General features: G+C 40.3%; 1 protein-coding gene across 1 annotated transcript; it reads right to left on the reverse strand.

The window, feature by feature from the left end:
• Nucleotides 1–264: 264 nt before the first annotated feature.
• LOC135258573 (uncharacterized) lies at nt 265–4675 on the reverse strand. The gene is made up of 10 exons (XM_064342040.1): nt 4541–4675; nt 3964–4072; nt 3456–3655; nt 3015–3206; nt 2666–2836; nt 2267–2461; nt 1981–2124; nt 1772–1876; nt 1567–1658; nt 265–1282 (listed from the first exon to the last, which is right to left on the reverse strand). The coding sequence occupies exons 1-10, from the start codon at nt 4673–4675 to the stop codon at nt 1171–1173; spliced, it is 1455 nt and encodes a 484-aa protein (XP_064198110.1). The 3' UTR covers nt 265–1170.
• Nucleotides 4676–19803: the final 15128 nt, after the last annotated feature.

Here is a 19803-nt window from a genome sequence, read left to right on the forward strand (position 1 = left end):
TAGCACTGTCCAGGGAGGGAGGGTTTCAGAAGGTCTGGATGACAATGTTTCAATTTGCACCAGCAAATGGATTGGGTTGATTGGGTGCTTGTGGTTTACATTTTGGGCTGAACATAAAGTGCAATCCTCCAACTCATGTCTCTGTGAGCCTGACCTGTGAAAAAATGCAGTGACATCACCTGTTGTATGAATTGAGGATTGCGGTAAGCACTGCAACACAAGCATGCCTGGGTATTCTAAATTGGGAGAAAAGGGGGAAAAAAGTTTACAAATTTAAAAGTTTTTATTGCAAATCATTATGACACAGAATGATTGAATGTAACTTGTCACTTTCAACAGCACTATACTAATGTTGGCACCACCTCGCTCGTGCATCCTCCCCACTTGTGCTCTGACAAATCTGGAGTCCTCATTACAGTATGGAGATGAGAAGGCAGGAGGGCTGACCAGAAATCCATATGGGATCGGCAAGAAATGATGAATGAGAGAGGATCTCTGGCTCTTCCAGTTTCAACAGGAAAGCCAACAAACAGCAGTACAATCTAGCTTTTTTCTACAAGAGAGATATCAACCGATATATCATTAAAAGTCATAGTTCCTGAATTTTAGATGGTAAAGCACCATCTTTAGTTCAGGAATATTTATTTTAATCTCTGTCCAAGTTCCTCTTCTCCTGCTAAGAATATAAAAGTAATAAATATCATGGTATCATATGCACAAAACATAAAATATTTCGAAAGATGTCAGACTTTTTAAAAAGGTTTTTGTAACTAAAAAAATAAATAAACGATACAATCTAATGCAAGTGTCTTCTCTGCCCGATATAACTAAAAGAATTTACTGCAATAAAAGACAACCATTTTGCGTGTGTCTGAGACCTCTGTGATAAATTAAACAGCTCCGGAGCAGAATTACATTGATGCATTTAATAAATTAGACCAAGGCAACTGAACCGAATAATAGTGAGAACTGTGCTACGTTTTCACGGAGGTGTATATAATGACACATTATAGGAAGGAGTGTCAACAGGCCTTGGAAAGGTGAGTCATATGAAAGAGGATAAAAGCCAGGATGAATATCATTAGAAGACTCTGTAGTAGCAGACTGGCAGTGACTTCATCTCCTCTTCTTACAGCCCTTGCCACCAGAGGGACTTGCACATTCACAACTTTAAGCTATTTGATGGTGCAGAGCATGAACACTTTCACAATTCACTATGTCTTCCTGTTCAGGTCTATGGAGAACCACTGGATCCAAGAGCTCCTTAAATACAGCTGTGTTCCTGCAAAACAAATGTTAGCATTATTTACTCAACTATCAGATGTGCCAGCTCTGAGAACCCATTTTTCCTATCATTCCAGCCCAAAAATATCTCAGTTCTGTTAAGCACATGTTCTGGGCGCTAGTGGGAAGAGTTTTAGTGAGGTCATGTTTTCTCCTTTGCAGACTGACTTCTAGACCAAATGAAAACTTGACCCATGAACAAAGTTTTTTTTTTCACTTTAGCTGCTGGATCAAAGTTTGGATTTGGTGGACATTTTGCCGTAGTGAAAAATGTCATGTTACCTGTCTCTCTTAGACTGCATGACGTGCGAGCGCTCTCGCCTCAGTTGTTCCAGTTTCTCTTTAACAAGGGTTTTCTGCCGATGTCTATCCTCCTGAATCACAGAGGCCTCAATCAGTGCATGTCATCCCCAGCCACACCTGCCCACTTCACCTCTCCATAGCCCCACCCACATCATGGCTCGCCATCCCATGAAGCAGCACTTGCCTGCTTAAAGTTCTCTGTGAGCTCCTTGAGGCTGTCTCCCTGTTTGTGTCCCAGAAGGTCGTCCTCGGACTTCTTGTTCTGGATGATAGACAGACGCTCCTGGATCTGCAAAAAAAAAAACAAGGATGTCATGACATCTTGCTCAATTGTGCCACAGCATAGAATACACTAAAAGATGCCTACGCCAACAAATGTGTACGTGAACATACCCTGAACATTTGTCTCTCCTTGTCTCGCTGACACTTGTTTTCGGCTTTCCTTTGCATGTCCACAAGACTCTTCATGGTCTCCTCACGCTCCATTTCAGAGATGTGAGTAATGGTTGCTTCCCTTTGGTAACCCTTGGTCCCTGTCTGCAAGACAATACATCCAGAATTAAAATACCACTGTTAAAGCTACTGAGTTACAGCATCTTCCAACTCCTCCAATGGAAACCCTAATTTCCTATATTAGTTTTGAGTGGTTTTCATTATGTTGTTTATTTTGATCTCATACTTTAACAGTACTTGCAGCGTCTTCGGTTGGATATTCCTGGAACCGTTCAGCTTTTCCATTGCACGTGTCAAAAAAGTCTGTTGCTATGTCGAAATGTGGCTCTTTTGAAGCATCCTCCATGGTCTGGTCACTCTTCTCTTCATCAGTTTCATCTTCAGGCCTTGTTTCATGTACAGTAGGGCCACTAGGGGGTGACTGTGGGGACATGAAAGCCATTTGGGTACACAGCTGGCAAGCATTGAGCTCCTAAACATGAAGGACTGCAAATCTATTTTCAGTGTTAGTACTGACATTGATCTTTTCCCTGGGCCTTTCTGGGATTTCTCATAATTGAAACTTGCTGTTTGCTGGGTATAAGTATCAAAGACAGTTCTTCACTTGACTGTGGTTAAGTCTCACCATGCCAGTGTAAATAGCTTCTTCAGTTGGCTGGTCTTGGATGTCCCCAGCTAGCTGACTAAATTCTGAAAAGACTGGCTCTGACTTGTTGCCTGAGGGCCTCTGTGGATCCATTCTCTCCCCATGCAGCTCCCCATCCTTGTCTTCCACAGGGGCCTCATATAGTGGTAACTGAATAAAAAACATTTATTATAACTGTCACCAAGTATACAGCTGAAACCAAAAATTAGAGCACACCTTAATCCTCCCCACACCAGGCCCAAACCCCTTCCCACATCTCCCCAGACCATAGACAATCTCCTCTCTTTATTGAAGCTAAAGGGGAATGGTCAGCCAGTCATGGTCTTACCTTGCTAGCACTGGCATCTTCCTGGTCTGTCTCAACCTGGTGTCCTGCAGCACAAGGACTGCACTGGAAAAAGGCAGAGGCCTCATCTTCACCTGCATCTTCAGTAGCCATCTGGAGGTGTGGAGCATCACTTACCTCCTCCTGCCCTAGAGAAGGGGCTGCTTCGCACTCCATCATTTCATCAGAGATTACCTGTTGGTGCAATCAAATTACAGTAACTGCTCACTCACTGATATAGAAGAGATAGTACCCTTTGAAGCTGCACATAGAGATCATATACAGTGCATACCCTCTCTTTGGGTCTAGTTGTGGGTTTCATTTATAGAGACTATTTGCCTGGTAATTTTATGTGGTTGCTGGTTGCATGTGTGTAGATAATGTGACTGGTTGTTGTAGTTGATTGCTGACCTCGTGTTGAGGTCATGTGACTGGATGTTGTACCTGGATATTGGCATCCTCTGCTGGTTTACCCCAAGCCACTGCGATCAGAGAACCTTGTTTTTCAAAGTATAGAGGAACTTCACATGGGCCATCCTCTCCCTTTACAATGGCTCTTTCACCATATGGCTCCTCTTGCATACGACTGTCATGTAATACCTCCAAATACGGGATTTCCTCTCGGACAAGGGAGTTTCTGCACTCTGTCAGACAGATATTGGTGTTCTGAAATATGCATCTGTCACACTTAAGATTATTTTCCTTTCAGGGCACCTGTGTGTGCCAGTTCAGATGTTATATATAACTACAAATTTCCTAATGATTTTATCTGTTGATAGAAGGCAACTATCATTCCTTGAAATAGTTAAGAAACCTTAGCATCTGCTTAATTTAAGTGTCAACCTGCTTCCAACAACCAGTATTGATGTTTTAATTTTTCTGTTCTATTGATGTCCTAGTATTAGCCTCACTGTAAACTCATAAAGCCTGTAATGTATATAAATCAGTTTACCACTACCGAGCTCCCCTCTGTCACTGCCGACTGCTGGCCTCTCCTGCGCTCCCTTCACATTGTCTCTGGTTCCCTGTGGAATCTCACGAGCCTCACCATGGTGCAGCAGCTGTGGTGAGAGCACACACCAGGAGATTTAAACTTAAAAGCCGTACGGTAGTGAGCACGTTTACTGATAACTGCAGAGATACTTTCCTCTAAGGCTGAAGATTTGCCGTTGACACTGTTACCCATGGGTCTGCTGTGCTGGCATGAATCAGGCAGTAAGAGCAGAAACAAGTTGGCCAATTTTTGGGCTTGTAGCTCTGCTGTGTATTTGTCGTGAAGCTCAATAAGGTAATCCTTACTCTGGAGTAATAAACAAAAAAGAAATAAGGGATTTCAAAGAACATCTCAGGTGGTGCAATGCATCAAATACAGGGATAGGTGAAAATGAAATGCTTGCCCTGAGCTCTTTGGGGGGAGCAGTTATAATGGAGCATGAGAAGTCTTTGGGGTACTCTGGTTATTTCAGAGTGTGTGAGGGTCATACACAGGTGATTGCACAGTCCCTCTCACAGCTCTGTCTGTGACTCACCACTTCCTGCAGGTCCAGGATCAGCGCCATGACCTCTGCATCCTGCAGCTTCATTAGCTGAGTCAGAACCCCCAGTGCACAGTCACCCCAGGAGGCTGCCTCCCCGAGCTCAGACTTTATCTCTCTCAGTCTCATAATGCACAGCTGTCTCAGAGCAGAACGGTATTCTGGGAAAGTTCCTGACATAAACCAACAAGACGGGGTGTAAAATTTTTTTTAATTTACTGTAAATAAAATAGCCATATCCAATAATCTCTGACAGTTTACACCACAGGTAGCCACATTACTGTCTGAAGTCCTTGAAAGATGAAATAGTGCCATCTTAAGAAAGTGCCCTTCAAGAATCTAAAACATCACATAGTTTATCAAACTATAGTGCCTGGGTATCAAGACAAATGACCAGGGTGACATTGTAGATCAAACACTAACACGTGGGGCCTGAAGATCTCGAGTCAGTAAGTCATGTGACTCCTAGACTAAAGACTGAGTGGCTGTTGACTGACCCATGCTTTGTGAGCTCTGTACCACAGGCCCCTGTAGCTCCTCTGGTGTGAGACTGTGGAAGAGCTCAATGAGGTGCTCCCGCTCACATTCCTGACATGACAGCATACACTGCAGTACTGCCTGCTGAGAGAGGTCAAAGGTCATCCATACAGGAAAACTGCAAATGGGCAGATGCTTCACAATTTTAGTCATTTATAAAAAATGATCTGTACAATATTCTGGTTTCGTAAACAAAATAATATAGGATAGGTCTTGTGTCCAGTTTTGTTCTGGAGTGTACTGAAAGACAGTGTCTGCTCCCAAGTCCAACACAGCTTTTGTTTTCTGTGCAAGCTTAAAGTTTTTGGTGTTGCACCTTTTTAATCAGGCAGTCACAGGACACACCATGGTATTGCAGTTGGGTTTGGCACTTTAATGGCGCGCTTAAATCATAAATTACGCATATAGTTCAGACAACCATGAAGGTTATGGGTGTGAGGCAGCATTTATCCCTGTAGAAAATCTATGAACAGAGAATTTCAGACCCCCTCTCCAGTAATGAGTTCCAGCTGATTGTGGCTCCCCCAGAGCTCTTACTTTTCAGCTCATAAGGATGGGTCTTACCTGTGGTGAGCAGTGACAAAATTCTCTCCTGTCACTATTCCAGGGACTCTGCTCACCAAGCCAGAATCTTGCCAGGTCTCTGTAGTGAGGGCTTCTAACATCTGGCCTGCAGGAACCATTGACAGTATCCCACACTCATAAAGCATGCTGTGATCATAGTATCACTATAAATACATCAGAAGGGATGTGTTTAAATTCCATAATGCAAGGATATTAATCTGAGTGTCATTCTGTGTGTGCATGTGTGTATGTGAGTGTCAACCTACATACATATCTCACAGTTGTGACAATGAGGACATAATCTGAGTGATTTTTAGTTAGGTATGTCCAAATCAAAGTTTCAGAACTTCAATTGGGTCATTTTGTTGCTTTTGATAAATATTGAAAATCATGTAATAATGAGAAAACTCAAACCTCGCTCAAACATTTACAGTAGATTGGCTGGCATGTGACTTACCAGCTCTCCCAGGATTGGCTGCCTGCCAGCAAAGCCCCATGGGAATGTTTCTCTCTCGCTACCCTCATCATTGTCACCTGCACATACAATGACAGCTGCCACAGGCTTGTCACATCCAGACTGCACCCACAGGAGAAAGAAAAGAGAGAGAAAGTCAAAGAGAGCCATGCTCCTGCAACCTATCATTATTAACCCTCCAACTTTCATCCCATACTCCCGACTCCCAACAGGTTCCCGGCTATTTGCCCATTCCTGAATTCAGGATGACTTTCCCCAAAGAAACTGTGTGAAACCCATAGGTATGCTAAAGTCTGAGCTTTTTTGTCAAAATTTTTCGTAAAATGAAGTATCAAGCAATGGCCTGCTTTCAAGGCTTCTGTAAGGAGTGTGGGGGACTGAGTAAGTTGGACAATCATTGCTCATAATGCAATCCTTGTTTCTACTGCACCATGCTTCTCAGTTTGCCACGGTACAACTAAGCTCTGAAACCTAACACGCTTTGCTGTTCATCATTCTACAGACATACAATATAATACATATAGCATAAATATATCCTCTGAAATCCTTCGCAATTTCATAAGCGTAATACACAAGCCCTTTAAATGATTGTATGACTAATTACAGTTGCTGACCAGTCAGCTGACTCTCACAGGATGTGACATAAGGTCATGCACTAATCTGTCTCTAGTGTTCTGCCAGGCCTCGGTGACACCAAGTATTGATCTGTCTCCAGTGCCTCTGATTACAGATCTGCGATCAGTGAGGTGCTCATGATCATTTATCTGAAACATTCTCCGTCCCTTATTCTGCTACAGCCCTCTTTACCTTTCCATGACAGCTGCCAGGCCCCTCTTCTCTAGTTGATTGCAGGAATGCAGCTCTTTGAGGGAGAGTGCAGCAGTCCATTGCAGCACATCTGGGTTCACTTGCTCAGGACATAACCTCAGAGCCACCCTGTCCCAGCCCCTGTCAGTTACCCAAGAAAGCAGCTCAGACGATGATCTGTTCCGATGGACAGACTGCCTCACTGCGGTGTAAACTATAAATGTGTAAAATCTGCAGCCCCACACACTTTTTCAGTTAAGTGTACGGGACCTGGTGTCCTCATGTCAAAGCATAGAATTGAAAAGACTTTTCCACAGAATGGTCAGGGCACGGTTGGGCGTAAGCATAGGCTTTTGTGGACAAAAAAGCAAGTTATCACAGATCTAAGATCAGTATTCCATGTGTGAACATCAGAATTCCATTAGGGCTTTGTCACCTGTAGATTTTAAATGCTCCAGGCAGCTCAGAGAGACAGAGCAGGTCTGTGCTGTCCAGGGCACATTCTGCCCAATCTGCCAGCTCCTCCACCCTCTCCTCCTGCTGCCATGGCAACAAGGCCTCCCAGGATAGCTTGCCTGTGATGCCAACAAACACATAAAAATGCCCTTTTTGGGATTTTGCTTTTTCTTCACCTGTCATCTCTAAAAATCATTCAGTTAGGATGATGATTGTCACTGTATGGTTGTCTTAAAAGCCAGTTTGTGTAGAGTTCTGTACTCAGCTGCATAGAACTGAAATCACAAATAAATAATAAAATAAAAGAAAAACATAATGAAAAGCATTTAATATTACAGTTGCTAAAAACATGCTTAGAAAATCATTTCATAACAAAATACAAAACCGAATCTGAGATTTACAGGAAATCAATTCTGATTAATTTTGTCCGTTCTGCTCTGGACTATACCTTGTGTAATTGGCAATAGCAATTTTATTGAGAGAAGTAGTGTTTAATTACCATAGTGATCTTGGAGCATCTCAGTACATAGCTTTTGTCGAATTATATCATATTTGTCATCAATTTGCTGCAGCAGGTCAGCACAGGGTGAACAAAGCTCATGGGGTTCATCTGGTCTGATACCCTTGACTCCATAGTAGATAGAAAGCAAGGCATGTTGTAGTCCTTCTCTTGAAAACCTGCAACACCACATATTAACTCAAAATCAGCATTCGATGTGGTCATTTACATCACATTATGGACACTGTGAATGTATTACTGTAAAGGAATATTTTAAGAAACACAGCTATTTTATATTTTTTTCTGCATTCTCCAATGTGGAAGCAGCAACTGTGCTGCAGAAATGTGTCCACTCCTGCAATACACTCTCTGGCAAGCCACCAAATATTTTACAGCCAACAGGAAGGAGCTAGCTGAAGTGCAGAATATCTATCACTTAAGACTGGTGCAGTAGCTTAAACCCAGTGTGCCCCTGCTGGCAGAAGACCAATTGGACCAATTGATTGGACCAATCATAGTTAGCTCATGACATATAGCCTATGGTCATAATTGTAATTACAGAGCTCAGCCTGCGCTTAATGTAAACACCTTTATCAGCTGATCCCCACTGGAATCTTGAAATAAATGTTAACGGTCTTGAAATTTGACTAAGTTTGGCTTCTGCACAGTTTTCCTTTAAATGGTTACTTGGTATAATGGTTATCATCATTTCCGTTGTCACTTTATATAGAGCATTAGCTGCTGTGTAATTTCCCATTTAAAACAATTGCACTGCCACAGAAATATAGCAGTTTTCACGATGTAGCTGGAAAACAGCAGTGAGATTATTTCTGACCATTTGCATTTACTCTTACCAATAAGGGACCAATCATCAGCCAGTCATGAGTTGAGCCACTGGGTCTAATGACTGAACGGTACAGAGTAGTGGTCTGGTATCATATTTTTGTTTACTGCTTATTCTCAAATACAGGCAAAACCAATGGTGTATACAATTAACCATAAAATGATGATGCAGCAAGTTAATTCATAAGTAGACACATACAGTATGTAGAGCACTGATCAGGATTAGAAATATCAAAGTAATTCTGTTCTTTATGAACATTATATATATATATATATACTCAAATCATTAAAGGATTTACTGGCACAAAGCTCTGAAAGCCTATTTAAGTGGCAGCTATATGGATACTGCGGAAAAGCCCTTCAAAGCAGTCTTTGATGTCAGCCTTCCCCACAATGAGGATACAGCGTGCTTTAATTAAACCATCTCAAAAAGTGTCTGCTAATGAAGAAATCACAGATTCGGTGGGGACCGGGAAGGAAGTCTCACAGGCGGAGTTCAACCGACTGAGCTTCTCCACCTCTCTTCTTGTGTAGTCCTGTATTCTGGTTTCATTCTCTTCAAGGAATGAATGAAACCAGAATACAGGACTTCACAAAGGTGAAGTGAATCCAAAAAGCAGCAGCACCAGGGAATTGTGTATGCATTCCGTAGGTGTGAAGGTCACTTGCTGTCATTAGCACGTGCTTGTGTTCACCTGCTACAGATCCTCTTCACATCCTTCCTCAGTCTGTACGTATACACACTGCTCTGAGCTCTCTGGTCCTGAATCCAGTCTCCCTAGAGAGTAAGAGCAGGCAGGGCTCACTGAGTACCAGCACAAAACCCTTGACTATTAATATTAGCCTGTAATCTGAAATGAGCTTACAAATTCCTGTCATGCCCATATAAATATTTCACTGGATATTTTATTTTACTAAAGACCCAGGCTCTGCTTGACCCTCCTGGGAATCAAAGTTTTGAACCTTAACTTTTTTAACTACTACACCACAATGCAACCCTTAAGGACAACAAAATCACATGTTTTTGAATCAGTATAATTTCATGCAGTATAATTTCATTTCATTCAGTATGATGTTCATGCATTTTCAAAATGTGTTATTGTGTAAAATAAGCCTTTTCGTCCTTGCCTGAAAGTGCCTTTTCTTCTGACTTTGGTCCTGAGATTGTTCATATAGACAAGGCATTGTGAGCGCACCGCTGCTGTCTCGATACTTCCCAGGGACTATACCTGCATTCAGCATCTGTGTATCCCAGTACAACTGAATAGAAAATCATAGACAGCTGCAGCACAGTGCCACAAAGCTCACCAAACTCTCAACAGCCAGCCAATGCATAGAGAATAACAGAATGGATCAACAGCCGTGCTATATACTGATATATTACAAGCAAATGCAAACAGCAAATCAACCTGTTTAAAAGAGGAGGTACATCTAGAAGACTACCTCTTCTTTGAGTGTTTGGTCTTTCTCTACCTCAAGAAGAATGTCTAAAATCTTCCCAGCATGGCAGGAGGTCCCTTTCTTATCCCCTGTAACCTGTTGAAATAAAGGACAACTAAAAGATAATCAAGAAGATGAGGAGAGCTTGCTTTCCAAGCAGTGCTTGGTCGTGTTTAAGAAAAACGTAACATCTTTTTTACAAGAGAAAGACTCTCTAGTCAAATGATCCTATTAATATCAATGAGACATATGAGAATATGAACTTCTGGGTGCACATGCCCTCACCTTTCTAATAGCCCTCAATGCGTCCTGCTGGCTCACAGGGGTATGGAACACTCTCTTGTACACACTCTGGATTTCCCCAGTGGACAAAATGTCCTCTGCTGACACCCCCAGAGTGTCATAAACAGCACTGAGCTCCAGTTCCATCATTCAAAACTGAACGGCCTATCAAATAAAAACAGGAATTTACCTGTCAGAAAAATACTCACAGACTCAAATGCAGAAAAATGTGCAAATACTCATACATGCAAGCTGCCATAACATCATGCAAACAACAAACCACTGCTTACACTCCATTTAGCACTCAAATTCACAGAAACCTGTACAAACACACAGACACAAATTCACAGAAACCCAAAATAAAAACCAACCTTGGAAAGTAACTATGAATTCCAGTCTGGTTTTAGAACAGCCAACTCCACCGACACCTGTCTCATTCACCTGTTTGATCAGATTAAGATGGATAGTGAAAAGAGTATTTACACTGGTATGATCCTATTAGGCGTACGCAGCATTCTGCAGATAAAACTTAAATGCATGGACATAAATGAGGTAACAGTAAGCTGGTTACAATCTTGATAACAGAGTGTGTAACATAGGTAAAATGGTATCAGAGGCTAGAAACTGAGTGCCCCAGGGGTCTATACTGGATCTTGTTCTATTTCTGATGTATATAGATGATATGGCAGCTGCAGTGAAGTGTAAATTTCTCATTTGTGCTTTACTTGTGTCAGGGAGATACCCTGGTGATATTCAAGACTTATCAAGCAGGGAGTTGGACTATGAATAGTAGATTGGTTGACAACAGGCTTTCATTACATTTGGGAAAAACAGAATTTATATTGTTTGGCACCAAGCACAGATTACAGAAGGTTGAAAAAATGAGTACTAACTGTGCAGCAAATAGCACTAAATCAAAGATAAGTGTTTCATGTCTTGGGGTGCCTCTGGTGAACTGTTCGCTGCTGAAAAAAAATAAAAATAAAATAAAATCAGCTAGCAAACTCTAATTCTTGTATCACAATTTTCAATTCTTGGATCATTAGTTACAACTCTTGTTCAATGCCTTTGACTATGCATGTGTGGCATGGTATAGCAGCTTATTTCAGCAGCTTAGAAACAGAATACAGGCAATGCAAAATAACATAATCAGATACATATGAAATGCTCCCCTCAGGACTCACATAGGAGCCCATGAATTGCAGCAAGCTGGTCTGTTACCAGTAGAGACTAGAGTGGACCAGCTGAAGCTCTTAAAAATGTGTGATGCTATAAATGGCCACAGCCCAGCGTACCTGAAGTCCCACATTGTCCAAAGTCATGTTTGAATTTGACAGTCATCAAACATTCTGCTCAATTTATGTTTCTGTACCATAAGCTACTTGGCAGAAGGGTGACAAAGTCTTGGGTGACAAAGATATGTTGCAGTGAAAATATTTTCAAAAATATCCTCCAAGACACAATGCAAGTGTATTGGATGACAAAAACATGTTGCAGTGAAAAACTTTCAAATATTTATTAAACTTTCAAATATTTATTTCATTTTTAATTAACGTCTCTTGTAGTGTAGGTTTCACCATAGTAGAATATACAGTTATTAAGACCAGAGACTCACGTCCGCTACAGGGGACAAAAATGAACTGCCGAGTCTAGGGAGGACGTGGGCTCATGACTATGGGAGCCATATATTCTTATGGGCAAACTGCCACCTGACACTTTCATCACCAGAGAATTAAAGATCTGTCATCTGTCACCCTCACAAGAACTCACTCAATACAAACTTAATCACCCAGCTCAAGCGCATATCTCAAGCCCCACTGATCTCTTAATGAGGCACTAAAGCCTTTCTGTGCCCCAGCATCACCACACTCGACTCCTCAATCCACATTTCCACATTCCTAATTACCTTGAAAAACTATCCTGGTTTGCATTACGTGACTGTGTCAGCCAAATCCCCCTTTTACCAATCAAACAACCTGTTGCGGGTGTATTTTTAACGCATGCTATCTTTTTCCGATAAAATAAAACATGACTTGAATACATTTTTGTGCTAAACTGAAAGTATTTGCCATTGAAATATGTATGAAATATATATAAATGAACACCACTGAGAATATGACCACAAAAGTCTCTTACCTTCTCCTATAGAGCCAGTCTGATTTGTGAATTATACATGTGCTTGCGAGTGGTGTGTCAGTTGCTGTGACAACAAATAGCTTGAATTACAAGGCTTTGCATGGACCCACATACAGTATTTTCAACAAAGTGATAAAGTCCCTTAATATATGTATATCTCCCTCATCATTATATAAGTGCATACACAAATGTGGCCCATGACATAAATATGGAGCCTATTTAGTATTGTTCACTTTTTTTAACCACATCCTCCTTGTCATAGTTTCAACAGTTTAACATAAAAAAATGCAAGGTTTCACACCACAAGATGGCATTCTAACCCTATTATTCAAATGGACTTGAACTGACAGCAACACTGTAAGACCTCCAAACAAAATGAAAATGACTGGACAAGTAGCACAGGCACAGTATACCTGAATAATTATCCTGCATCTACATCCATGCTGTTAATGGTGGGTGTATGGCAGTTGCTGTCTTTAGTAGGACATAATACAATACATGCAAAACATAGCAGATTCACATGTCATATAACAAGATATTTACGATGACAATTATGACAGTTATCATGGTGTTATTACTGTTATTGATTTTGCTATTATTGCATTGCAAATTTGTTATTCTTACTGACAAAGCTGTGTGTGGTGTTCATTATATACTGCTCTGAAAACAAATGAAATTAAAATGAAATTGAAAAAAGGATCAATGAGACAGCCATTATTCTTAATAACCCCAGGTGACAGTTGCATTGATTTTCAGAAAGGATTTGCCTTCACATAAACCACTGATGATGTTAAATGATTCCAATATGGACTATGCTATTATGCTATCTTCCCTTGTCAGCAGCCATGGTGTTCTCAACAGAGAATCACATGATTGAGGGGCGACATAGCTCAGGAGGTAAGAGCGGTTGTCTGGCAGTCGGAGGGTTGCCAGTTCGATCCCCCTCCCCCTCCCTGAGCAAGACACCTAACCCCTAATTGCTCCCAACGAGCTGATTGGTACCTTGCATGGCAGCCTTTCACCGTTGGTGTGTGAGTGTGTGTGTGAATGGGTGAATGAGAGGCATCAGTTCTAAAGCACTTTGGATAAAAGCGCTATATAAATGCAGCCCATTTACCATTTCAATGACAAAAATGTCCGCCCTCTTTCCTTGGAATGACATGATAAAGAAAGTACCTAATCTTCTGAAACACCATGTTCCTGTATTGAAAGCAGTGAAATGGAGCGTGTCCGGTGTAATCTGAACCAGAGTTCATGATGGATACTTTTCATAACTTCATTCACTTTGCAGACAAAATGCACATCCCTCCCTCGTGCTGTCAGATATCTACTGTTTAGATTATGGCTTTAGAGAGAGAGACAGTGAATTGGATACAATATTAGATTGTTTCTAAGAATGTGGCCTGTCCTCCCCTCCATGAACTTCAAAGCAAATTTAGAGCAATTTAAAGTCCAACGATACTCTAATTTAGGCAGGTGGTCTATGGGTTTCACCTCCTTCAGAGTTTGTCCTGGAAGAGACAAACCAAAAGGCACAGGACACTGTACAGGGATCAGAGACCCTGCATGGCTACATGCTGAACATATTTTTAAGAATTAATATAATCTGTGACACTGATATCAGTGAGTGAAAAGATAATAGTGTACAGGTACAGATAATGAACAGGCCTGATAGTGAACATTTTTAGAACCAATTCCTGTTTCAAGCAGAAACCAACATGCTACAATTTGGTTTTGTTATATGAAAAATATTTTGACAAAAGGTACAGGTCACAACTGGCTGATTTTGACAATTATCTGTTTACAAATATCATCCCGTTGTAGAAGCAGAGATAAGCCTCCAAGCATTTAATTGATATTCAAGAGCTGAACTGAATTACCTCTTTACATATTCATGTTTGATCTCGTTAAAAAGAAAGTTAATTCAGGAATCTTTTGATAATTTTAATACCGTAGTGCTTACCCTGCTTCCAACAACATAAGTTGACTTTAAGAAATAGGTACACAATCAGCTTTTAGGTAGGCCAGACCTTGTCATAAATGAGCTTTTCAAGGCCTTGGAGACAAAGAGTTTTCTCTCTTTGTATTTTGGTGGTAGTTCCTTGGCTGTGTGTTTTTAGCTTGTTTCCTTTAATCCTGTGGTGTTTATACTGGAAGAGGGTAACACTTTGACAAGGTCTGGCTCTCTCTCTTTTCTGGCATTTTTAAATTAATTGTTTAATATTTTGCTTAATGTCTTCTGTTTTGCAATTTAGGAGTAGTGAGACTGCATTCAATAAAGACTGTATGATTTCAATTCATTATTATAATTGACTTCTTATTGAATACAATGATTTAATTTTAAAACCTGATATAGAGATAGTTTTGACTTGTTGGATGATTACACCAGTTTACTACAGTCTGACCTATAAATGAATTTGGCGATTTGAATTGATAATGGTCATTTACAACAGTAGTTATTAAATTAAATCACGTAAAAAATATATATTTTATACGTAAATTAAGTGAGGGGGGTCTAGCACACAATGTCATTTGTGTTCAGTATTCAGAGAGATGAACAGTTTAACAAGGGGAATTTTAATTATTTTAATTATTTAATTATTTTAAATTAATTATTGGTTGTTAGACAGTGGTAAGCAGAGAGCAGAATGACATGAGAAAAAAAACAAACGGTTCATCAAAAAAGTTTCGTTAAAGCATGTTTTGGAGCATAAATAGTCTGCAAGCATTGATCTTCACAGGAAGCCAAGATAGGTCAGCACACACAAAATCTACCTGGAGATGGTATGTCTTGCTTTGAAATACCCACCTTCAAAGTAGCTGGTTGGAACATAATCACATGCAATCATGAACTGATATCAGGAAGAAAACAGAGCCTTCACCCAGAGGAGTGAATCATACTCCTGGTTCTCTGTAGTAAGAGGACGGGCTGTGAGATCTGCATCAGTCCCGAAGCATTCAGATACTGTCACTACAGAGTACATGCTAATGTTCACTTCGATGCCTTCTGCTTCACCGGCACAGGCGGTGAACTCCTTGCCTCCACCAATCATACGCTATTTATAAAATGTAGGTGGTGCCTTTTCACTCTGTCACTACTAAAATAGCCATCAAGCAATTAAGGGTCTTTTTAATTTTTGGTTACAGCCCTGCCCCAAAAAAGCCAAAAAACCGATTTCAAATTGATTTATTCCATTGCTGCTTCCTATTCATGGAACATTCGGCAAATTTTTGCAATCTGAAACCTCTTAACAGATTACACTGACATTCTTTTGGGAGGTTGGTATTCAGCAAACGTAAAGAGTCTGGGCCCCTGTGCATGAACACTCTGATTAAGGTTCATCTCTGGCCTCCTGAATGAATAAGCAATCTGACTGATCCAGCAAATCAGGAGAGGGCAGATGGAGATATATAGTTACTCAATTTAGTGTTCATATTTTTTTGTCCAAGAGGCATTACGATGCTGGAATAATTACAGAACAATAAGGCATTTTGAAGTTGTGCTTTTAGTATTGTAAAAACATATGGCAGTGAAAAACATCTATTTGCCAGTTACTATTTACAGAGCAAACAGCACGTGTTAGCAATTGCAAATCACTGAAAAGGCTGCACACACTTGGGTTGGATCGATGGAGTATGGGTTAGATCACTCTAGTATTCCGACATCCTCCTGCACTCTCACACTGTGGCATTAAACACAAACTTTCCTCTTCCCATCTGGCAAGGACAGGGGGACACAGCTCTCTACTGCATCCTCATTAGTAGTTTTAATGAGTATATTTCTGTTCTGTAATGGTCTTTATTCTCTGAGGCATTCCAGACCTTCTTGATTATGCACAAACCCCATTCCCTTAACACTCTCTCCCCTCATATACAATTATTGTCACCTTGGTGTGGTTCCCATTCAAGACGAAAGACCTTTTAATCTTCAAGTGTAAATATCCTAAAGGTTTCAGAAATTAATGTTAATTACCTCAATTCTATGAAGAACCCATAAAGCAAAGTAAGAACTATCCTTTCGAATGAATCATATTTCCAAACCAACTGCCACACGCCTATAGCAATGAATTGAAGCCATTCAAACACACATTGGAGTAGAGGCTTACAGTACTTTGGTCAGCAACTCTCTTGGGTTTCAAAAAGCGTATCTGAAAAGAAGTTTAAAGTTTTTGATCTCTTAAATTAAAATCAAGAGAAAAAATATGAAAATCCTGAGAACTTAGGACCTGTGGTGTCAAATAACAAGTCTGAAGTAAAGAATCTTGTCATTATTATGAATGCTTGAGAGTTGAGATTTCAACCAAACATTCAAATAACAAGAGAAGTGGCTGCTTTCATCTTTAGGGGCATTTCTGAAGTTAAACCATTTTGTCACATGCTGAGCAAGCTGTGAGAAAAGCCAATCAGTCTACAGTAACGCGCTATTCTTTGGTCTTCCCAAAAATCAACACAACATCAACTTATACTGAATGCACACAGCTACAAGAATTCTTAACTAGTCTAAAAATTGATTTTAAAGTTACTTCATTTGTTTTTAAAGCCTTTAATGGACCAGCAACTAAATGTTCTTTGCAGATTTTGCAAAAAAGCACCCATGCATTTAAAAAATAACAGTCTGCCCACATGTATGCTGTAGTTTGGAACACTTTTCATGGTTTGAGCAGGTAACATCTCTAGGGAAGCATTGCCCATGCCACAGCAGAGCAGTGTCACTGCATCTGGGTCTCCACGGGCACATCCAGTCGATATTATAAACAACAAATGCAATGCATTAACATAGACGCAACAGAACACTGCACTTCAATTAAAAGCCAGCCATATATACAGAACCCTGTTATTGCTCTGTGTTCAGTATGAATGCTGCTGAAGTTTGGCATCTGTCATCAGACCATGTGTTAGGTATACAATCTTAATGGGCATATTTACCCCCTTTGACTACACTAAATGTATAATGCCACACTAAAGCCCACCACATGTCTCAGTTACTGCTAATTTCAAATCAGAAAATGAACTGCAAAAAAGCTTGTTTTTTATACTTACATGTGCACACAATTGCCAAAAATGAAATAACACTTTTTTTAAAGAAAGTGTAATGAAACACATTTGCATAATGGATCACAGTAATGCGCACAGATCACACCAAAATGGTTTTGTGTGTCAGACTGTGTGTAGTGAACACCATACGGTGTATATTCCTTTGTATTAGCAAAGGGGACTTTACGCTGACATTACACTAACTTGACACTGACATTCTTGCAAGGGTTTCATTCTAATTTCAGTCGTACTTGGGATAAATCAAAAAGACAGTGAGGTGGGTGTATAGAACACACTTATGTCAAATGGTATATATATCTTAGCTCAAATGAGGTTTTCACTAAAGGTTACCTGGCCTGGAGTTACCTGTAACATTTCTATCCTGTTGTGTAAAGGTGAAAGAGAACTCCCTCATTTCAAGCAATTTAATTTTATTTCAGAGTGAATTCGACAAGGAGTGTCATCTAAGTGCTATAGTTTCATTGGCGTGACCAAAGCCAAAACAATCATACTCCACAATTTACACCAGTTCAGACAGATTCAGGCTTTCATGCCTTCTTCAAAAACATTTTTTTCAGAAAAACAAACGGCCTGGCCTGATGTGCTCAGGATGCACAATGGGTCTTAAATTAGCCTGAAAAATACAAAAGGAATATTTTGAATCTTTAAAAAGTAAATCTTTAAAACGGGTGAAAAAGCATATCCTTTGTGATTAAAAAATAAATTGTGGACAAAAATACAGAACTGAGATCCCCCCCCCCCCATTGCAATTAAAATGGCCCTCCCTCCTCATCCAAAAGTAGTAAATAAATCACACTGAAAGACACAAACTACCCACCTCTGCATATCACTTTCCAAAATAAATAACACACCAAGGCCTGCAGAGAAAGTGAAAAGGTCCAAAGGGCCAAAAATCATTTTCTTTGCAAATTAGTTTTCTCTCTGACCAGAAGTGAGGATTGCACTGCAAAAAACTTTTCTATAGAGTTCTGCAAATACAGCAAACACAATGATTCAAGCTGTATTTGCCCTGAAAATAACTCTTAGGCACATATCTGGTTTTGTGACTGGCACTCATAAAAGCACATTCTTTGTTTATCAGCATTCTTATATCTAATGAGTGTTCTAACATTTCAGAGCTCAGATCTTTTTCTAGTTAATTGGAAAAATATGTTTTACAGATCGTGCTTTCTTGAGAGAAGAAAGGAACATCTTCTTGATGTAGTATTTTCATTTTTGCTAAAAAGAGAGAGAGACCCAAAGGTGAAAAACTATTCTCCATATCTCAAAGAGAAGTCTGTACTGAAATTAAGGAAACAGCAAGAATTTGAGATTCCAGACATAGACTCACATCAAAATCCTATTTTCCCAGGGGTGTCAGTTGGGCAGGATTCAGATGATGGGTTCAAATGGAACCTAGTAAAATGTCATACAAGATGTCAGATGTCAAACTTGGGCTAACTGTCATCTTACGTTTTTATTTTACAGAAGCGTAAAGGTGGGACATCAGTGAAAATTGACTGGCAGTCTGTTTTGATGGTCAGCCCAGCCAAAAAATAAATGCGCCAAAATGGCCCAGCTATCGCACTGTAAGAAAGAAAATATTCTAACACCCTTCCACTCTCCAGAATCTGTCCAACATCACACCTTTACATCTAGTCTGTAATTATGGCTGGCTGCTGATATCAGACTCATTTAATCAACACGAAGACTTATGAGATTGGTGAGTGCTCCTCCTGCGTACGCATCATCAGAATACGCAGCCACAATGCACCCCCTACCCCTTCCATCACCCCCATCCACCTCTCCGTCACTGTGTTGCTTAATTCTTAATTTATTTTAGAGCAGAATTTAATTCAAGACGCTACACCAACAGACTCTGTGGAAAACACATATTTCCCTCTTCTGAACGCTGCAGAATATGAGCATGCGCTTCTCACGATGAAAAAAAAATGCCAATGGAATATTCAGCCAGAGAACAGAATAAATATCCAAAATGTAACATAAATATGACCATCAAAGGAATGATGCTTCCAGTAAGTTTAATGTGACTTTTATGGGGAGATAAGTAGAATACATTTCAGGAACATTTGCCGTAGATGTTCACTCAGAGATGAGTTTGAGCGTCTCGCTTGGCTGTGCTGTGTTGGCTGCGCTGTTCTCAGCAGCGCTTATTGGATGATA

This window comes from Anguilla rostrata, chromosome 7, assembly GCF_018555375.3.
Source record: "Anguilla rostrata isolate EN2019 chromosome 7, ASM1855537v3, whole genome shotgun sequence".
In the NCBI taxonomy this organism is placed as follows: Eukaryota; Metazoa; Chordata; class Actinopteri; order Anguilliformes; family Anguillidae; genus Anguilla; species Anguilla rostrata.

What these genes read in the sequence shown, in the direction of transcription:
- LOC135258573 (XM_064342040.1), bottom strand. Translation starts at nt 4,675, where the DNA reads ATGAGACTGAGAGAGATAAAGTCTGAGCTCGGGGAGGCAGCCTCCTGG. An exon ending in CAGAGGGGAGCTCGGTAGTG is followed by an intron (nt 3,656 to 3,963) that starts GTAAACTGATTT and finishes TCTGTCTGACAG; the next exon opens with AGTGCAGAAACTCCCTTGTC. An exon ending in AAGATGCCAGTGCTAGCAAG is followed by an intron (nt 2,837 to 3,014) that starts GTAAGACCATGA and finishes TTTTTTATTCAG; the next exon opens with TTACCACTATATGAGGCCCC.